This window comes from Colletotrichum karsti (genome assembly GCF_011947395.1).
Source record: "Colletotrichum karsti strain CkLH20 chromosome Unknown Scaffold7, whole genome shotgun sequence".
In the NCBI taxonomy this organism is placed as follows: Eukaryota; Fungi; Ascomycota; class Sordariomycetes; order Glomerellales; family Glomerellaceae; genus Colletotrichum; species Colletotrichum karsti.
The window spans coordinates 286,435-303,448 of record NW_024065907.1 but is presented as its reverse complement, the minus strand read 5'-3'; the positions used below and the strand labels follow the sequence as shown (position 1 = coordinate 303,448).

Here is a 17,014-nt window from a genome sequence, read left to right as displayed (position 1 = left end):
TTAAAGTCCTGCAGCCCCGATCGTCTAGTGCCAGCAACTGAACATATCTGACGAAAAGGCTCTCATGCCTTGTGTACCCATGAGACGCTCATTTGAGCCCTGGAGACCCTGAACGTCAGGGTCTCATTGATTTAGATACAAAAGTGCTGCGTCTTTCTTGCTTGCGAGGAGTAAATCGGAGGGACGAGGTACTCTACGGCCTCTACGGTCTTTTCTGAAGGAATATTTATACCAAAACTGGAAGTAGCGATATGGAGATATGGCGCATAATCAGATACCTCACGGTCAAGGATGGGAAAATGGAATGGAAACGGTTAGATGGACTACAGTCGTTTCTGCACAAGAACGAGGAAGCCCGAGAAGCTCTTGACTTCTGGCTTCCAGGGCTGTCGGGATAGAGTGTGAGAACCTGTGTGCTAGAGAGCATCAGTCGCTAGATGGATGTATCAGAATGCAGAAGCTTGAGCACGATCTTTGGGTTTCTCCCGTGATGTCTTGCGCGGAACTTTGAGGAGCTTCTGGGGTCAAAAGCGATGGTTCCCGCCATTGGTGGGTCCATCAAATGCCCGTCCAACGTCGGCCGGGCAGGTCGAGAAAAGGCACCGTGCACGGACCATATCGCTTAACGTAAATGACCGGATTATCAAAGCGCCCGCCAGGCGTAGGGTTCGAAAAACCTATTCTCACAGAAAAATTCCGTCGGTCGACCCTGTACTCCAGATCCCCGGAAGCGCCCTCAGTATCTCAGCTTTTCGACTTCACACCCACGACCAGACACCCCCATAGACTAACCGGCAGTCAAGACAAGATGGGCAAGGGACTGTAAGTGATATCCTTTTCACGATCTCCAATTGAATCCGATTGCTTCGAGCGACTCGTCGCCGCGACACGACGCCGATACCTCGACCGCAAAATTCGCATTCGACGACCTCGAAAACATTGTGTGATGGCATCAAGACGGACCAATACTGACAATGCCCTCACAGCAAGAAGCACCAGAAGCGCCTTAGCGCGCCCTCGCACTGGCTCCTCGACAAGCTGTCGGGAACCTACGCTCCCCGCCCCTCGGCCGGTCCTCACAAGCTCCGCGACTGCCTGCCCCTCATCGTCTTCCTGCGCAACCGCCTCAAGTACGCCCTCAACTACCGTGAGACCCGCTCCATCATGATGCAGCGCCTCATCAAGGTCGACGGCAAGGTCCGCACCGACATCACCTTCCCCGCCGGCTTCATGGACGTCATCACCATCGAGAAGACTGGCGAGAACTTCCGTCTCATCTACGACACCAAGGGCCGCTTCACCGTCCACCGTATCCAGGCCGAGGAGGCCGAGTACAAGCTCGGCAAGGTCAAGCGCGTCCAGCTCGGTCGCGGTGGAATCCCATTCTTGGTCACGCACGATGCGAGAACGTGAGTCTCCTCTGGACACCTCGTCTCTGTCAGACATCATTCAGCCGTTGGATCAAGCTTTGGTCGATTCGTCATCGATATCCCCCCAACATGCTCTCTCTTGAGTACTTTTGCTTTTCCGACACCTGTCGAAAGACGGGACTTCACTTGCTCTGCCAAGGAAGGGAGGAATTCAAAATATCAAAAGATGGAATCTTGGCCGATCACGAAGAGGAAAAGATTGGAGCTACCACATCCAGCGGCTGGTATGTCTACCCCAAACGAACCCCGTTGCTGACTCTACTTCTCTAGCATCCGCTACCCTGACCCCCTCATCAAGGTCAACGACACCGTCAAGATCGACCTGAAGACTGGCAAGATCCAGGACTTCATCAAGTTCGACACTGGCTCCATCGCCATGGTCACCGGTGGTCGCAACATGGGTCGTGTCGGTGTCATCACCCACCGTGAGCGCCACGACGGAGGTTTCAACATCGTCCACATCAAGGACGCCATTGACAACACCTTCGCCACCCGCGAGTCCAACGTCTTCGTCATCGGCTCCGAGAAGCCCTGGATCTCCCTGCCTAAGGGCAAGGGTGTCAAGCTCACCATCGCCGAGGAGCGTGACCGCCGTCGCGCCCAGGCCCTGGCTGGCAACTAAGCTGCTGCTTTCCTTCGCCAGGAGGGTTGTGAGTGAGTCTGCCGCGTGTCTGTGTCGGTCGTCCTTGTGGACCAACATGGTGCGCAACTTTACGTGATGTCTTTTCAAGGACGAACGGTTATTTGGGTCGGGCAAATGGGATTGAGCATGAACAAAAAATTACGGAGTCTAGGGCTGATTTTAGAAGTTGTCGGCTTTTGACTACCCGGCAGATAGCTGTATTGCGGCCAATACCAAGCCATTGAAGGTCACTCTTCCGCCCAATTTTGAGTTCCCTACATGCCTCGCTGTAATGTCTGTCCTGTGATTTCCGATGGTTGTCATGCTGGGCGCCAATGGTTCGGGATTGTCGAACTAGACAAGCTGTCTGATACCTGGTGCTTCACCCAGCCGGACATCGGATAGGTTATCCTGGTCATCGAGCCTGCCCAGGCTGATGCGCAGATACCGAGCCCGCGAAGCTGTTGATGACGGCAAGCTCCGTGTACCCAGGAGTCTCGAATATTTTCTCACCGCGTTTCTTATTCCAGGCTGATAGGCAGACTCCGAACAATCCAAACGACCCAATCCAAGTCATTCGGTGACCACGTCTGGCCTCAAAATATCCCACTCCCTCACACTCGTCGGTGACCAATCCAGACAAGCCCCAAGACCTCCTCCGGTCTCTCTCACCGCCGACGGATCCTTCCCCGGACCACGCTACCTCACGCACGACATATCCGCGCCCGTCTCAAAAAGCCGACGGGAGTCGTCACGGCGCCTACGCGAGCCAGCTCGTATTCCTCAAATGCTGCAAATGGTCTCGTGCCTTTTTTACCTGCTGCATGCCGTGGATGACGCAGGCTTACCCGGGGGCCAAGCCTCTAACCCCCGCGATTCTTACCCCATGTTTTTTGGGAAGAGGGATGGGCGGCAGGCTCACCATTACGTACAATCCCCCGAGGGCTCAGCTGGAGGGAGGCATGCGGGGGAGAGGTCGGGACCTTTCCTTGCTCCGCGGCGGAAGGTGAAGCAGCAACCGTGAGGCTCTCCCGAGCTGTGTTACCACGAAGGTCATTTCTGACAGCGTTGGTAGATCGGTGCCTGGGGAATGGCGGATGATCTGCGATTTCAGGTGGATTCGTATGGCTTGTTAGATAACGAGTACTTGGGATAAGGTACTCTACGGATAGGAAAGGACGAAGTCGTCTTCCTGCTCACAGGCTCTTGAGGAGCTGGTCAGCTTGTCTTAGAAAACCACCTCAATTTTCCGTTCGTTCCTATTGTCGAGGGCACACTTGGCCACGACTTCATGTCCGATGCTACTTTTCTGGTAGAATAATCGCAGCAAAGTGATAACAATAAACAGCATAGCGTCGTCGTCGGCAACCAGACGTGGAGGTGGAACACCCCGCCTCCCACTCATGGTTCCCAAACCCTGCTGTACCACTGTCGGAGACTTCAGCATGCTGTACCACCGAGACTGCCTCGATGACGAGTGCCTGTTCTTCCCCGAAAGGAATGAAGTTGAGTAACAAGGCTCCTGGTGTGGTAAACTAGAAGTACCCGTACGAGCTGTTCTGGACAGAGCATGGGCCGCGGTCGAGACCGTTATTGGTCAGATATCGCTTGATTTCCATACCTCTGTCGCCGAAAAGGAGTATGAGCTATGGTATGGCAGGTGAGATGGCTTGCATCAACCCATATACACCAACTCATCGTCTGGAAGCTTTCTCCTCCTCATGTCAGACTGCGTAAAAGTTGCGGCATGTGGATATGCGAGCCCACGTTCTATACTTGGGATGAACTTGAGTTTCTCGCCTGACAACACCGTAGTTGACTATATTCCCAGACATAGGAGACCATGATGGTCGTGTTTCTATGTTTTCCCTGAGTGAGCTGGAGAGAAAAGAAGATGAACGACGCCGACAACAAAGGCACAGAAAAATAGAAGGTGCAACGGCAGCGAAGAATGGCATTATTCACTACAGCTTTTGTCTTCTTTCCTCGCCGTCCAAAGAAGCCAAAAGACAGCTCTTACATCCCAGTCGCCACACATTGCTTGAACTTGAACAGCCCATGAATACTTTGTTTTGCTGGCTAACCCAGCAGAGCCGCAATTTAAGAAGAACAGATAGCTGGTGACTGTGCTGCCTGAACCTTGATATCGAGAGGAACTATCTCCGTTTGTTCGCAAAAGCCTTCAAGGTGAGAAGAGATATTTCTATAAATGCTTGCTGCAATAAGTTGGTTCTGTCATTCAGTTCATCTCCAAAATCCCTGACCTACCTCGTTGACACCTCGCGAATTTTGAAACTCTTCTTCAACCATCTCGGTCGTCATACGAGCACGCCCGCTTCCCCCTTCTCTTAACATTTCGAAAGCCACCCACCAGCATGGCTCTTTCCCTGGACCAAGTCCGAATCCAAGACCACGATGAGCTCTATTCCGAGGGCCAGACCATCGAACTCACACCACACAAAGCGCCGAAGCCTTGGGGCTGGAAGTGGTACCCCATGCCGCCCGATCTGACGAGCGACGACATTCGCCAAACGGACGAAAGCAAGCGAATCCCGCGCATGCAACAAGTCTTCCAGGACAAACCCCATAATCTAGATCTAGAAATCCAGAAAGACGCGATGAGAAAGATGAAAGTTGAAGTTCTTGAGGTACTCAGCGTCAACAACAGATCAGGATCCTTCATCCCTGGAACTCAGAAGATCAAGTGTCGAGTGCTCGAAGTGCCTTCGGTAATCTCGAGCGCGGATTTGCAACAGACGCCAGTGATAGGAGACGTCATCTTCCTCAAAGTCTACGACGCACTCTTCTGGCCGCACCATGTCAACTCTGTCAACAGTTACATCAGACTCACCGCGCGAGCAGACATGGCCATGAGCGACGAGGTCGGCGCGTACCAGACCCTGTACAACGCGGGCCTCACCGGGCCTTCGAGCGTCGCGCCTCAGTGGCTGGGTTGCTGGACTGCCGAGGTTCCGACCACCGACCCGAGTTTCCAGGGCCAGACCCGATTCGTCGGTGTCATCGCCTTGGAGTTCCTCGATGCTATTTGCTTGAAAGATTTGTGGGTTACCAAACAGTTCAGAAAGCCGATCTACTTGGGTGACAGCTCAAAACTCACCAAAGACGGCCGCGAGATCATTGAGGGGCAGCTAGACCGAGCAACTCGTCTGGGTACGATTGAGGATCTCCTGGACGGGATCGTCAAGCAGTATAAAGTCAACGTCACCCATGAGATTATCCATCCGGAGAACGTCCTCATTTCTCTTCGAGGTGGAGGTGGGTCGAGAAACCTCACACGGCCAAGAGTTTCTTTGGTCGGATACAAGAACTCCGTGGTGGGCTCGTTCCGTGAACCGCCGCAGGACGTCTTTGCTAAGTGGCCCAACCCTCCTCATCCCTTCAGGCGATTCAACACCCAAATACTTGGGCATTTTCTCAAGTATATGGATCCAAAATGGAAGGTGAACGACCCGGAGACGGTGCTCGCTGTTGACAAATGGCTACTTAAGACATTCGGAAGCCTTGACGGTGACAAGTACACCTCGTTCGTCTGCGGGGAGGCCTCACCTCCAATCAAACTGTGATGATAAACTTGACTATTCAAGAGACTCAATATGAGGGTGTCACTTCAGCCAAGTTGTCGACTTAGATCAGAGGAGACAAGCCTACCAACGAGGTCTCCATCTCTGACGAGCCCGTCTCCTCCAAAGAGCGTATCTCTGCCGACTTATTGATCGCAACGCAGAGACGCGATCACGAGTTGCTCAGATGAAACTTGGGAGCGACTGAAAGGGAATTTTTCTCCCCATCTCTCAAAGGGGTTCCAAGGAAGGGTTCTGCCGCCAGCTAGGAGGAGGTCAAGGGCGCTGCATCAATGGTGTACGAAACAGCTCGGCATACAAAAAGAAAAAGGACCACATGTATCAGACATTACACAAACACTTTTGAGTAAAACCATCCCGCCAAATCCGTAGCAGAATACGGTGCGTGCTCATCGGGCACGCGTAATGGGAGAAGGCGACGTGCCGGCGACTTCAGCAGGGCGCACTGGATGTCGAAGAGTATGACTGGGCACTTTTTGGGTATTGCCTACTGTCATATGGGCAAACTTGGAGATGGGAAAACACCAACATCGGGATTTGTTTTTGTTTACTATCCCGCCACGACGATACGAGCGGTCATCAGGGTTTTGTGTTGTTGCCACATCGTCGCGGGCAGATTGGTGTCGATTGTATTCCCCAACGATATTAGATGATATGGCATTAGGAAAACGAATGATAGATGCCATTGAAATCACTTGAGATTCCCATTCGGCGGCATGGCCCTCATGTCCGCATGTTCATGTCTTTCACACGCAGTCGTGGCGTTTCACGCCACCGATTCTAGCCCGCTGGAACTACGACGTCTATACAATCTTTTTGCATGAGAGGTACAAATTCACTGAGCAATTGAGAATATTTTTGGCAGTTCAGACATGAACAAAATATGGTCTCTTTGGATCTCTGGTCAAGCAAGCAAGTCGACAGAAAAAAAGGCCCAGGATTTTCATGGACTGATTGCGTGGGCTTGTTGCGGGTTGAACAAAGGCTTTGTAAAAGTTCCTGTCGGTTGTGGGTGGTACTCATCTGCAGCTGCGGCTTGCCTCCTTGGGCCAACCGGAATCCGATCCAGGGCACCTGGAATTCATTCGGCCTAGCCGTCAGCAGAACGGTCATCGAATCTCATCGATGGTATATTGCAAGTGCGAGCAGGGATTACGGCGTGGGAGTGCGCACCCTACTGATGCAACGAAAATCCTTTAGGCAGGTTGGCAGGAGGGCTGAGCGCCCGCATGTTCGCACGATGATGCACTCCGTTAAAGGGCTGCTTCTGGTGCGAGGCAGTATTCGTAGACTGAGTGTCTCCCGGAACTCGTCATCCCACGATTGACCGTCCGTTGACGGTCTTGGAAAGTCGTCACCGACCGTTACTGTGTACAGCGAGTTCTCGCTGACCGGCAAACTGACATAAGCTGGCGGCCGCGTTAAGGTGGTAAGCAATTTCATCATTTCGGAAATCGAGATTCCTGGATGTCACCTCGTAAAGTTTGGCCAAGTCAGCGTAGCGTCCAGCCCCAGATTCATGTTGTAGATATGATGACAAACCGCAAACGACGACAGGGCTAAAAGTGAGTCCAAGAACAACGTCGATTACGACGATGCTGAAGGAGGGATTCCTTTCGTTCTGCCGAGTTGTCTGGCTCGCAAGAGCTGCGGGCGTATCTTCACCTCGGCAAACCTCCGTGCCGGGTTAGATATCGGAAGCGGACTCCCGGCTGCATCGTGAGTGGGACAGCTGGCAACGAGCTGCTGGCCGCGAACAAACGCCTGCACTGTTTGATGTCCGATGCGAGAAAGCGCCTCGCAAACGTGGCCCCGTGTCCACCGTCGCCTCGTGATCCGCCCAAGAAGTGCGATTTCGCAGCAATACGCAGGAACCTGCAGTGAAACCTTCCTGGAAAGCGAGTGCAGTCAGCTCCCAGCCGGCAGACGGCACTGAATGATGCTGAGGGTACCGGAGGCCAACGGGGCCTGCGTCTTCGGCGTCCACCGTAGCCCATTACCCCTCAGGCAAGCTCCACTGCGGACTCTACACCGACAGGGCCGACGCGCGGGGGTTCATCAGAACTCAGTGCCCTTTTGTCCCTGTCACGCACCAACGTTGGAATTCTTGGTCATGGGAGGAGCTTGAATTTTTTCCCCATCCTCGTCGCTTCGCTGGCGCGCCGTGGGGGACACAGGCTACTGGACTAGTCCAAGGGTTGGATTTGGGGCTCTGTGCCCGTCTCACTGTCGTACAAAGCGAGAGCCGACAGTTGCGGCCGTTCTCTCGAGGAAGTTGGCAACCTCACTTTTCCTAGTTTTCCACGGTGCTTTCGCGTTGATTACGTCGCTCCAAGACCTCGTTGCTAATAACGTTGCCGTTGACGACTCTGGAAGGTTGATGCTGCCCCCCATTCATCGTGTTCCAAGCCACCCCACGAAACGGGGGTCACACCTGCATACGAACCTGGTGTCGGTTTCTGGCCATGACGCGAAGGGCTGCCTTGTCCTCCCTTCTCGGCAGGTGCCCAGTCCTATTGTTGGGCAAGGTCGTGCTTCTTTTCCGCATCAACTCCGATACCCCGGCCTGGTGTTCCCGACTTGCTGGATTCAGGCCGTCATTCATTGCCAGCGGGAGAGGGCGCTGTGTGGTGATACAGGGCAGCAAGTTCCGAACCCAGATGATCCATCCGTTCGCCGGCACCGTTCCGAAGTCCGGGCAAATGTCCCATCACCGAAAGATTTAACATGTTGTTTCACCTTCGGCGTCTTCCCCGCTTCCATTCGGTTATGCCCCAGATTCGTCCCCGATGTCGTCCGCTTTGTTGTGCCTGTGTCTCCAGCAACAAGACAGCTTCGACGCTCCACCTGGAGAGCTTAGCTGGTCTGGTCCTAGCAGCCAAGGTAGGTACTCTGAGGTACCGATCGTGAGCCAAGACGGCATCCCACCCCGCTGACAAGTTAGGGCCACCACTTCGGCCACTTCGTTCGCCTGGTGTCTCGTCACTGGAGCCCTCCGTCTTCTGGCTTATTGACTTATTCGGCCAACGTCGTTCTTCTCGGTCTTTCTGATTGGGCACTGAATAGCTTTCCATCCACCCACAGGCTCTGGGATGCCTGCAACTCTCTCCCAATGGGGGAAGCGGTACTCACTAATACTTATTGTATGGTCACGCTCTCGATTCCTTCCACAGAAACAGAGGCAAATGCATCGTTATTAAAGACGACGGGCCCCATCGTCATCCACCATATCCACTTGCCCCAACGCCTGGCCGCTTAGTTTCATTCAAGGTCGATTGCGACATTGTTCTTGAATTGGGTTTTGCGGTGGTTGAACTTCTTCTCTCAGTATAAACTGGCCGGTTCCCCCTTCTTCGCCAGATTCCCCATCTCGAGCGTGCTTGTCACGGATTTGTTTCGCGGAGCACTCGAAGAACGACCTTCCCAAGGGCCAACCATCGACTGTTCAGCTGGAGTTCGCAACGAGTCGAATAGTTGCTACCGCTTAACGAGCAATCGCCGAAGTCGTTGAATCCAGACTTCGAATCTTTGCGTGGTGGCCAGCAAAAACGAAGGAGAAGCAAACTTCAACGCCGACAGAACCCATTTTCGCCGACGCAACCCACACCGTGGTGAAGCCCTGTCGTTTGTGACAGTTTTCAACCCTGGTCAGAACCAATAACAACCAGCCTTTTCGAAAGCCGGAGTTTTCCACCGTGTAGCCCTGCATGTCGGCAAGATACTCTGCGCGACCCCTTCTTAGCCATGGCCTGAGGGGCCGATTGGCTGGGTCCACCTTCCGGGCCGGTCGGAGGTTCTCGTTGACGACTGGTCGGCGGAGCCCCCAGGGAAGCAGCTCCGATAGTTCGGGCACAAGTTCGCAATCTCGTTGGGATGGAAAATCGGTCGGGGGTGTTGCTTTGGTTGCAGGTGCTGTTGGATGGGGCCTTGCTAGCTCGAGAAAAGAGACTCCTGCAGCGTCTGGTTTTCTTCCGTTTGTCGGCGGCTCGCCGTTTGGCGAAGGAGGACCTGTCAAGTACGCGACCCTCACCGAAATGGAGCAGGTAATTTTGTCGATTCCAGAGAATATGCGGGTGTTAACAATCGAGCAGGCTCTGAAAGAGATACGAACAGAATTGGGTGGCGAGGATATCATCTCCACGGATCCGGACGACTTGCAAGCCCATGGTTATTCAGAGTGGTCGTCAACGAATCCTGACGGCCTTCCCGTGGCAGTGGCATATCCCCGAACGACAGACCAGGTGTCAACCATTGCTCGTATTTGCTATAAGCACAATGTTCCCATCATCCCCTATTCGGGTGGTTCTAGCTTGGAAGGTAACTTCTCAGCGCCATACGGCGGAATCAGCGTCGACTTTGCTTTTATGGACCAAATCCTCTCTTTCAATAAGGAGGACATGGACATAGTTGTGCAGCCTAGTATCGGATGGCAAGACCTGAACGAGAAGCTGGCAAAGATGGAGAGCGGTCTGTTCTTTCCCATCGACCCAGGTAAGGATTGTTGAATGTGCCAGTTGCAGCAAGGACTGATCGTTAGTCCAGGACCAAGCGCAAAGATAGGCGGAATGATTGGCACCAACTGTTCGGGCACCAATGCCGTCAGGTACGGTACCATGAAGGATTGGGTGATCAACCTGACGGTTGTGTTGTCTGACGGTACCGTTGTGAAGACCAGAAGGAGGCCACGCAAGTCTTCGGCTGGGTACAACTTGAATGGGCTGTTCGTTGGATCTGAGGGAACACTTGGTATTGTGACGGAAGGCAGGTGCCCACACAACACGCACTTCTTGATAGCATGCTGACTCCACTCCAGCAACTCTCAAACTCACCGTCGTCCCCGAGGACTTCTCTGTTGCAGTTGTGACGTTCCCGAGTATTCGAGACGCTGCAGCCGCTGCAGCCGAGGTGATGCGAAACGGCATTCCCGTAGCTGCCATGGAGATTATGGACGAGGTCCAGATGAAGGTTGTCAACTTGGGTGGTGCAACAGCCCCGCGAGTGTGGCAGGAGCTTCCGACTCTTTTCTTCAAATTCTCCGGCACCAAGGCTGGCGTCAGGGAGAATATTGGTCTCGTCCAGAACATAACCAAGAATCATAAGGGCGGAAACTTCGAGTTCGCTAAGGATGCGCGTGAGCAAAAGCTTTTGTGGTCTGCCAGGAAAGAGTCGCTCTGGTCAATGCTGGCGCTTCGTAAGGAGGGCGAGGAAGTTTGTGAGTACTGCCCAAGCCAGTGTAGACGCCGAGTTCTGGGACTGACTTTTCGTAGGGAGCACGGATGTCGCAGTGCCTTTCAGCCGGTTGGCCGACCTCATCGAGGTCAGCAAGAAGGAGATGGACGACATGGGTCTGTTTGCCAGTATTCTTGGCCACATTGGCGATGGCAACTTCCATGAGAGTATCATTTATAACCGAACGATTCCTGAGGAGAGAGAAAAGGTCGAGAAGTGCGTCAAGAACATGGTGAAGCGCGCCATCGATATGGAGGGAACGTGTACCGGAGAACACTCGATTGGATGGGGCAAGAAGGAGTCGCTTCTCCTTGAAGTCGGACCCGATACGCTCGACGTGATGAAGTCGATCAAGCGTGCGCTCGACCCGAAGTGGATCTTGAACCCGGGAAAGATCATGGATATTCCGGAGGGATCGAAGACAATCTGAGGTCATAGCATTCTCGGGTTTCCACTTCGGCCCAACTAGCCGAGCCACGGGAGGCGCGAGAATTTGTCTTGTGCAGGAGCATGGGGATTGCAAGTATCAAAGAAGGATTGACCACCTGAACATTCCGCCGAACTACGTCAATCAAATGATGTACGACAAAAACATAGGGGATACCGCGTACTTGTCGCATTGGTTGGCAAAGGTTAAAGGAGACTCTGGCGCGAAAAGTTTGCTGGATTTCGATGTAACGCATCTTCAATAGACGTCTTGTTCTTTTTTTCGTATAATTGGCTTCGTTCTGCAGCAATGGAGATGAAGAATTAGACGACAAGAGTCTCGTGGACAAGCCGGCATTCTGATTGCCATGGAATCTAGGTAGGTAGGGTAGGTAAAAACTGCCAGATTGGAAGGTGCAGGTGGATCAATCGGCCACCCGCAGATGGAAGGTGGCCAAGAGGGGGAAATACCTTAGCAAACGGGAGACTGCATGCTTGCCATGCGGATGAAAGGTTTTTTTGTTGCAACCTAACTTCCTAAGAAGAAGGAAGGTGCCTGCCTGCCTTCTGATCAAAATACCTACCTACCTACTCAACCACCTCACCTTCCAAGGCGAGGAGGCATCTCAATCTTTTGGATCATCTACCTCAAATCTCAACTCACAAACAACAACCAACTACCTTACATCTTGATCTTGGCACATACCACGCCGGTCTGACATACCACGCCGGTCTGACATACTTCTTTCCTATCTTTTATCTTACGCTGCCGCCAATCAAACATAATCCGTCGTCCTCGCCGTCCACAGTTCAGGATATGGAAGAAAAAGACAAGGATGCGGTGAAGATTCCAGAGGAGACGGCGAAGCTGGAAGAGAAGCGACTTGCAGTAAGCGAATCTCGCGCAGGTGAGTACTCAAGTCGTCGGTGAACCCATGACGTCCATCAGTCTCCGATTATACGCCTCATCGCCTACGATCTTACCCAGAACACGTATCACTCACTTCGTCCCGGACCAAAACCACTTGCGGGTTCCCCTTGCTACCTCTGCTCCTGCCGCTTTTGCGCCGGTGTTGCTTGCTATTACCCTTCGTATCCAGTCTTTCGTTGGACCAACCTTCCTGGTCTCGAGTCGCGTCAATTCACTAATAATCATCACAGGTATCAAGAAAACCACCATGGAAACCGAGTCATGGCGCACCTGGCCTGAGGTGACGCTCAAGATACACAGAGTCCCTTCTGTGGTGACTTTGGCAGACCTTCACAAATGCTTTTCAAAACACGGCAATGTGACCTTGCTGGAGTTGGACGAAGACAAGGAAGGAAATCGCAATGGAAACGCGAAGGTCCGATTCGAGCCGCCTCCTAAGACGGCATTCTGGACTCCCGTCAATTATGCTCTCACATATGGTCAGGGTAAGAGAGCGCGCATCACTCTCGCGCTCTTCATGCCGAAGATCAAATTCGAAGATCTCACCGAGAGCCCAGCAAACCCGAAGATATTGTTGCAAACGAGAATGAGTATCGACGCTACACAGATGAGCTTTGGATCGCTTCTCCGAGAGAACGAGATGATGATCCACAAGACTGTCCAGGACAACGTGAGGATCGACATGGACTTGGGCAGAAAGCAGCTCACGATCACATTCAACATGCGGAAGGCAAGGCCTACACCAACGGCACAGACAAGCGCGAGCAGGAACGGAGCCCAGGAAGATGGAGACGAAGAGGACCAGTTCCACCACTACCGTTGCACTGTCGCTTTTGCTCGCCTAACAAAGTTGTTTCGCGCAAAGACTGAGGAAGGCGCCACCACTCTCATCGTTCCTCTTGAGCTGCCGGCAATCTTCAGAACCAAGAGGGACCAAGAAAGTCTAGAAGAGATGGCAGCAGGAAAGATTTTTTGGGGTCCTTTGGATATGTGGGAGCGACGAAGCATTATTCTCGAAGACCGCCGTCTGCCATCGAACTTCCCGGTAACCTTACAGACGGAGTTTGACGATCCCGATTTCATCAACATCGGCCGCTGGACGACGTTCAGATTCATCATCGATGATACCAAGAATCCCCTCGACAAGGCGCTGGAAGCGCTTCATGCATACAACATTGAGACTATCGCCCCAGACCACTTTCAATCCACTGGACACCGATCGGCTGTGCTTGCTACTCTATACAGAAAGTCTTCCCAACTTGCCAATGGTCTATCTCTACATCTACAGTCTCTCGCTTCTAGTCTTGACGCCCCGCCAGCTCTAGACTTTCAAGTCCATTATCAACTAGAAGTCTGCATCTCTCGTGGCATTTTCTGCGAATATTCGATAACCCTGGAGTTTCTAAATCGACTAAGAGCTCTCGACAAGGACCGAGCGAAATGGACGCTTGAGTACTTCGCGGACCAGGGACAGAGAGTTTGGGACCCGATGGAGATCTTCGACGACGAAGAAGCCAACCTCTTCTTCCCCAATCCAATGATGCCACACTACTGCAGCACGATTCGCAAGATTGTTGTCACGCCAACAACTGCGTACTACAGCTCTCCGGGCGTCGAGTCTTCCAACCGAGTCCTCCGCAAGTACAGCACTCACCAAGATCGCTTTCTTCGAGTCCAGTTCACAGACGAGTTGTATAATGGCAAGATATACAGCGACTCTGGCGATGAGCTCTTCAGCAGAGTGTATCGTGCCTTGGCCAAGGGCATCACCATTGGAAGCCGACACTACGAATTCCTCGCGTTCGGCAATTCTCAGATCAGAGAATGTGCGGTCTACTTCTTTTGCCCGACCGATCACCTGTCTTGCGACCAGATTCGGGACTGGATGGGCCAGTTCAGTCACATCAAAAACGTGGCAAAATACGCTGCGCGTATCGGTCAGTGCTTTTCCACGACGAGAGAAATCCGCGGCGTCACTATCCCAAAAATCGTTCCAATCGAAGACATCGAAAAGAATGGCTTCTGCTTCAGCGACGGCGTCGGCAAGATATCACAATTGCTTGCTAAGATGGTCGTCCAAGAAATGAGCGATGAGGACTTTAACATTGCGCCTTCCGCTTTCCAGTTTCGTATGGGTGGTTGCAAGGGCATGCTTACCGTCTGGCCTGATGCGAAGAACTTGGAAGTTCACATTCGGCCGTCCCAAGAGAAATTCAAGGCGACGTTCAACGGCCTCGAAATCATCAAGTACGCACGACACTCGATCGCCACTTTGAACAGGCAGACGATCACAGTTTTGACATCCCTTGGCGTCCGAGGAGAAACCATCCTGAAGCTTGCGGAGTCCCAGATCCAGAACTACCAGAAAGCCATGAATGATCGAGTCGCAGCTGCGAGCCTTCTAGGGCAGTACATTGACGAGAACTTGACATCTCTGACGATCAAAGACCTTGTCGCTTGGGGTTTCATGGACCCCGAAATCCAAGAGCCGTTTGTGCTGACGATCTTGGATCTTTGGAGAATCTGGTCTATGAAACTGCTCAAGGAAAAAGCTCGTGTGATAATTGAACAGAGCGCTTTTCTCCTTGGATGCCTGGACGAGACAGGGGCCCTGTGTGGATATTACACGGCCAATGAAGGGAAAAAGACGAAGAAAGTCGAAGATCTTCCGCAAATCTTCTTACAAGTCGAGAGTCCCAGCGGCAGTGGCAAGTTCACGTGTATCACAGGACTTTGCGTGATCGGACGCAACCCGTCCCTTCATCCAGGCGACATCCGAGTCGTGGAGGCAGTTGATGTGCCTGTGCTCCATCACCTAAGAAACGTTGTCGTCTTCCCCAGCACAGGGGATCGTGACGTTCCCAGCATGATGTCCGGAGGAGACTTGGATGGCGACGACTTCTTCGTTATCTGGGACCCCGATCTCATCCCGGACGATTGGCACCAACCGCCCATGAACTACTCGCAGCCGGCACCGCCAGTTCTGCGGCGAGACGTGCAAGTCAAGGATCTCCGAACCTTCTTTGTTCGATACATGCAGAACGACAGTCTCGCGTTGATTGCAACAGCACACCTAGCCCACGCCGACAAGTCTGCGCATGGAGTCAAGGATAGGAAATGTAAGTTTATCCGGGCATGACGAAGAAGCAATGAATGCGGCACTTGCTAATGAATCACAGGTCTCCAACTAGCAGCACTGCACTCGAAGGCGGTCGACTACGTCAAGACCGGTGATCCTGCAAAGCTTCCACCTCACCTAAACCCCAAGGATCGCCCTCATTTCCTAGGTGGCAGAGGCCGTGTATACCACTCGTCAACCGCACTAGGAAAGCTGTACGACATGATACAGGACGTCGGGTTCAAACCTCTCTACGAGAAGAAATTCGACAACAGAGTACTTGACCGCTTTGAGCTCTCCGATGACTTGTTGTCCAAGGCTCGTGCGATCAAGGTTCAGTATGACACTGCGATGAGACGCCTCATGGGTCAGCGCGACATTGACACCGAGTTCGAAATCTGGACCGGGTTCGCATTGTCTAAACCGCGCGTCGGTAGCGACTACAAGCAACAGGAAGAAATCGGCAGGGAGTCATCAATGCTGAAGCAGCGGTTTCGCGATATATGCTACACAGAGGCTGGCGGCAGAACCTTCGAGGACATCGCGCCATTCGTGGCGGCCATGTATAAAGTGACCCAGATCGAGGTCAATGCAGCCCTGGCAGAGGAGTACGAGGACGAGGAGCACAAGCGTCAATCCATGCCCCTGATCACTTTCCCGTGGATCTTTCACTGGATCATGGGCCGTATCGCCACGGGCAAGGTCAAGACAAAGCCCACCATCGACCCTGAGGCAGCGGCGCCGACCACGATGAAGATCCACGCCTTTCGCCGCGCGGACGATGAGGCGGAGCCCGCGACGCAGATTGAAGGCGGAGGAGAGGTCCACCGGGGCGACGAGGTCAAGATCTTTGCCAGCCCCACGGACGACAACGATGGCGACGATGTTTCAGTGTCATCCAAGTACGAGGACGCGACTGGTGGGGAGGAGGTACATGTGGAGGACGAAGACAACGCCATGGATCTGTTCGACAAATTGATGGGCGGCGCCATGGACTGAAATGAGGCGCGATAACGGGAGCTGGTTTTTTGCTGCTGCGACACGGGCGCTCGACAGGTCACTCCCGTCAAAGTCTCAATCATTCATCATAGATTTCAGGCAATGGGCGATAACGGGGCTGGATTGGGTTGGGCCCTAGATGACGGGGCGCGGTACAGGATTCGTGCAGGCGTCTGGTCGTTTTGCCCGTGCCATTTACCAGAGAGAGACATGGAACATCACATAATAGACTTGGTTTTCGTGACGCACACATCGCCTGTTGTCAATGCCACCGTGACCTCAGAAACACACGCCGTACCAGTGTCGTCAGTAGAAGACCCTCGAGTAGGAGCGGCCAGATTGGCGGCCGCATCTCGCCGTATATTGCGCAGGCAGGTTGGAGGGGCAGACAGGCAGGCAGGTAGGCAGACGGAGAGCGTTGCCGGCCTTTTTTTCCCGGCGGTCTCTTCGGGGAGTTCGGGGAGGGAGATCCGGGACAGCAAGTTGAGGCTCGACATGCTCTCTCTGCCATTCTCACGCGCAGATTCGGAACACCCATTCAGACACGCGCAGGCACGCACATACGCATTACATGGCCGTACCTACCTTACTGTACGTAGATAGATGAGAAAAAAAGGGGTGTGCATGCCACACGCGCATCCGAAGGCTGCAAAAGAG

The 17,014-nt window shown here is 53.2% G+C and overlaps 4 protein-coding genes across 4 annotated transcripts; all 4 read left to right on the top strand.

Annotated features, from left to right (window-relative positions):
* Window positions 1–631: 631 nt before the first annotated feature.
* Window positions 632–2,052, top strand: CkaCkLH20_02920 (40s ribosomal protein s4; the record flags this gene model as incomplete). Its single annotated transcript, XM_038885639.1, has 3 exons — window positions 632–822; window positions 987–1,409; window positions 1,701–2,052. The coding sequence occupies 3 exons, from the start codon at window positions 632–634 to the stop codon at window positions 2,050–2,052; spliced, it is 966 nt and encodes a 321-aa protein (XP_038748838.1).
* A 2,375-nt stretch (window positions 2,053–4,427) lies between these two features.
* Window positions 4,428–5,636, top strand: CkaCkLH20_02919 (uncharacterized protein; the record flags this gene model as incomplete). The annotated part of the gene is made up of 1 exon (XM_038885638.1): window positions 4,428–5,636. One exon carries the CDS (start codon window positions 4,428–4,430, stop codon window positions 5,634–5,636), a length of 1,209 nt encoding a protein of 402 aa, XP_038748837.1.
* A 4,052-nt stretch (window positions 5,637–9,688) lies between these two features.
* CkaCkLH20_02918 (glycolate oxidase) lies at window positions 9,689–11,313 on the top strand (the record flags this gene model as incomplete). Its single annotated transcript, XM_038885637.1, has 4 exons — window positions 9,689–10,145; window positions 10,197–10,400; window positions 10,468–10,866; window positions 10,922–11,313. The coding sequence occupies 4 exons, from the start codon at window positions 9,689–9,691 to the stop codon at window positions 11,311–11,313; spliced, it is 1,452 nt and encodes a 483-aa protein (XP_038748836.1).
* Window positions 11,314–12,126: 813 nt separating this feature from the next.
* On the top strand, window positions 12,127–16,357 carry CkaCkLH20_02917 (suppressor of ascus dominance; the record flags this gene model as incomplete). The annotated part of the gene is made up of 3 exons (XM_038885636.1): window positions 12,127–12,217; window positions 12,471–15,359; window positions 15,420–16,357. 3 exons carry the CDS (start codon window positions 12,127–12,129, stop codon window positions 16,355–16,357), a joined length of 3,918 nt encoding a protein of 1,305 aa, XP_038748835.1.
* Window positions 16,358–17,014: the final 657 nt, after the last annotated feature.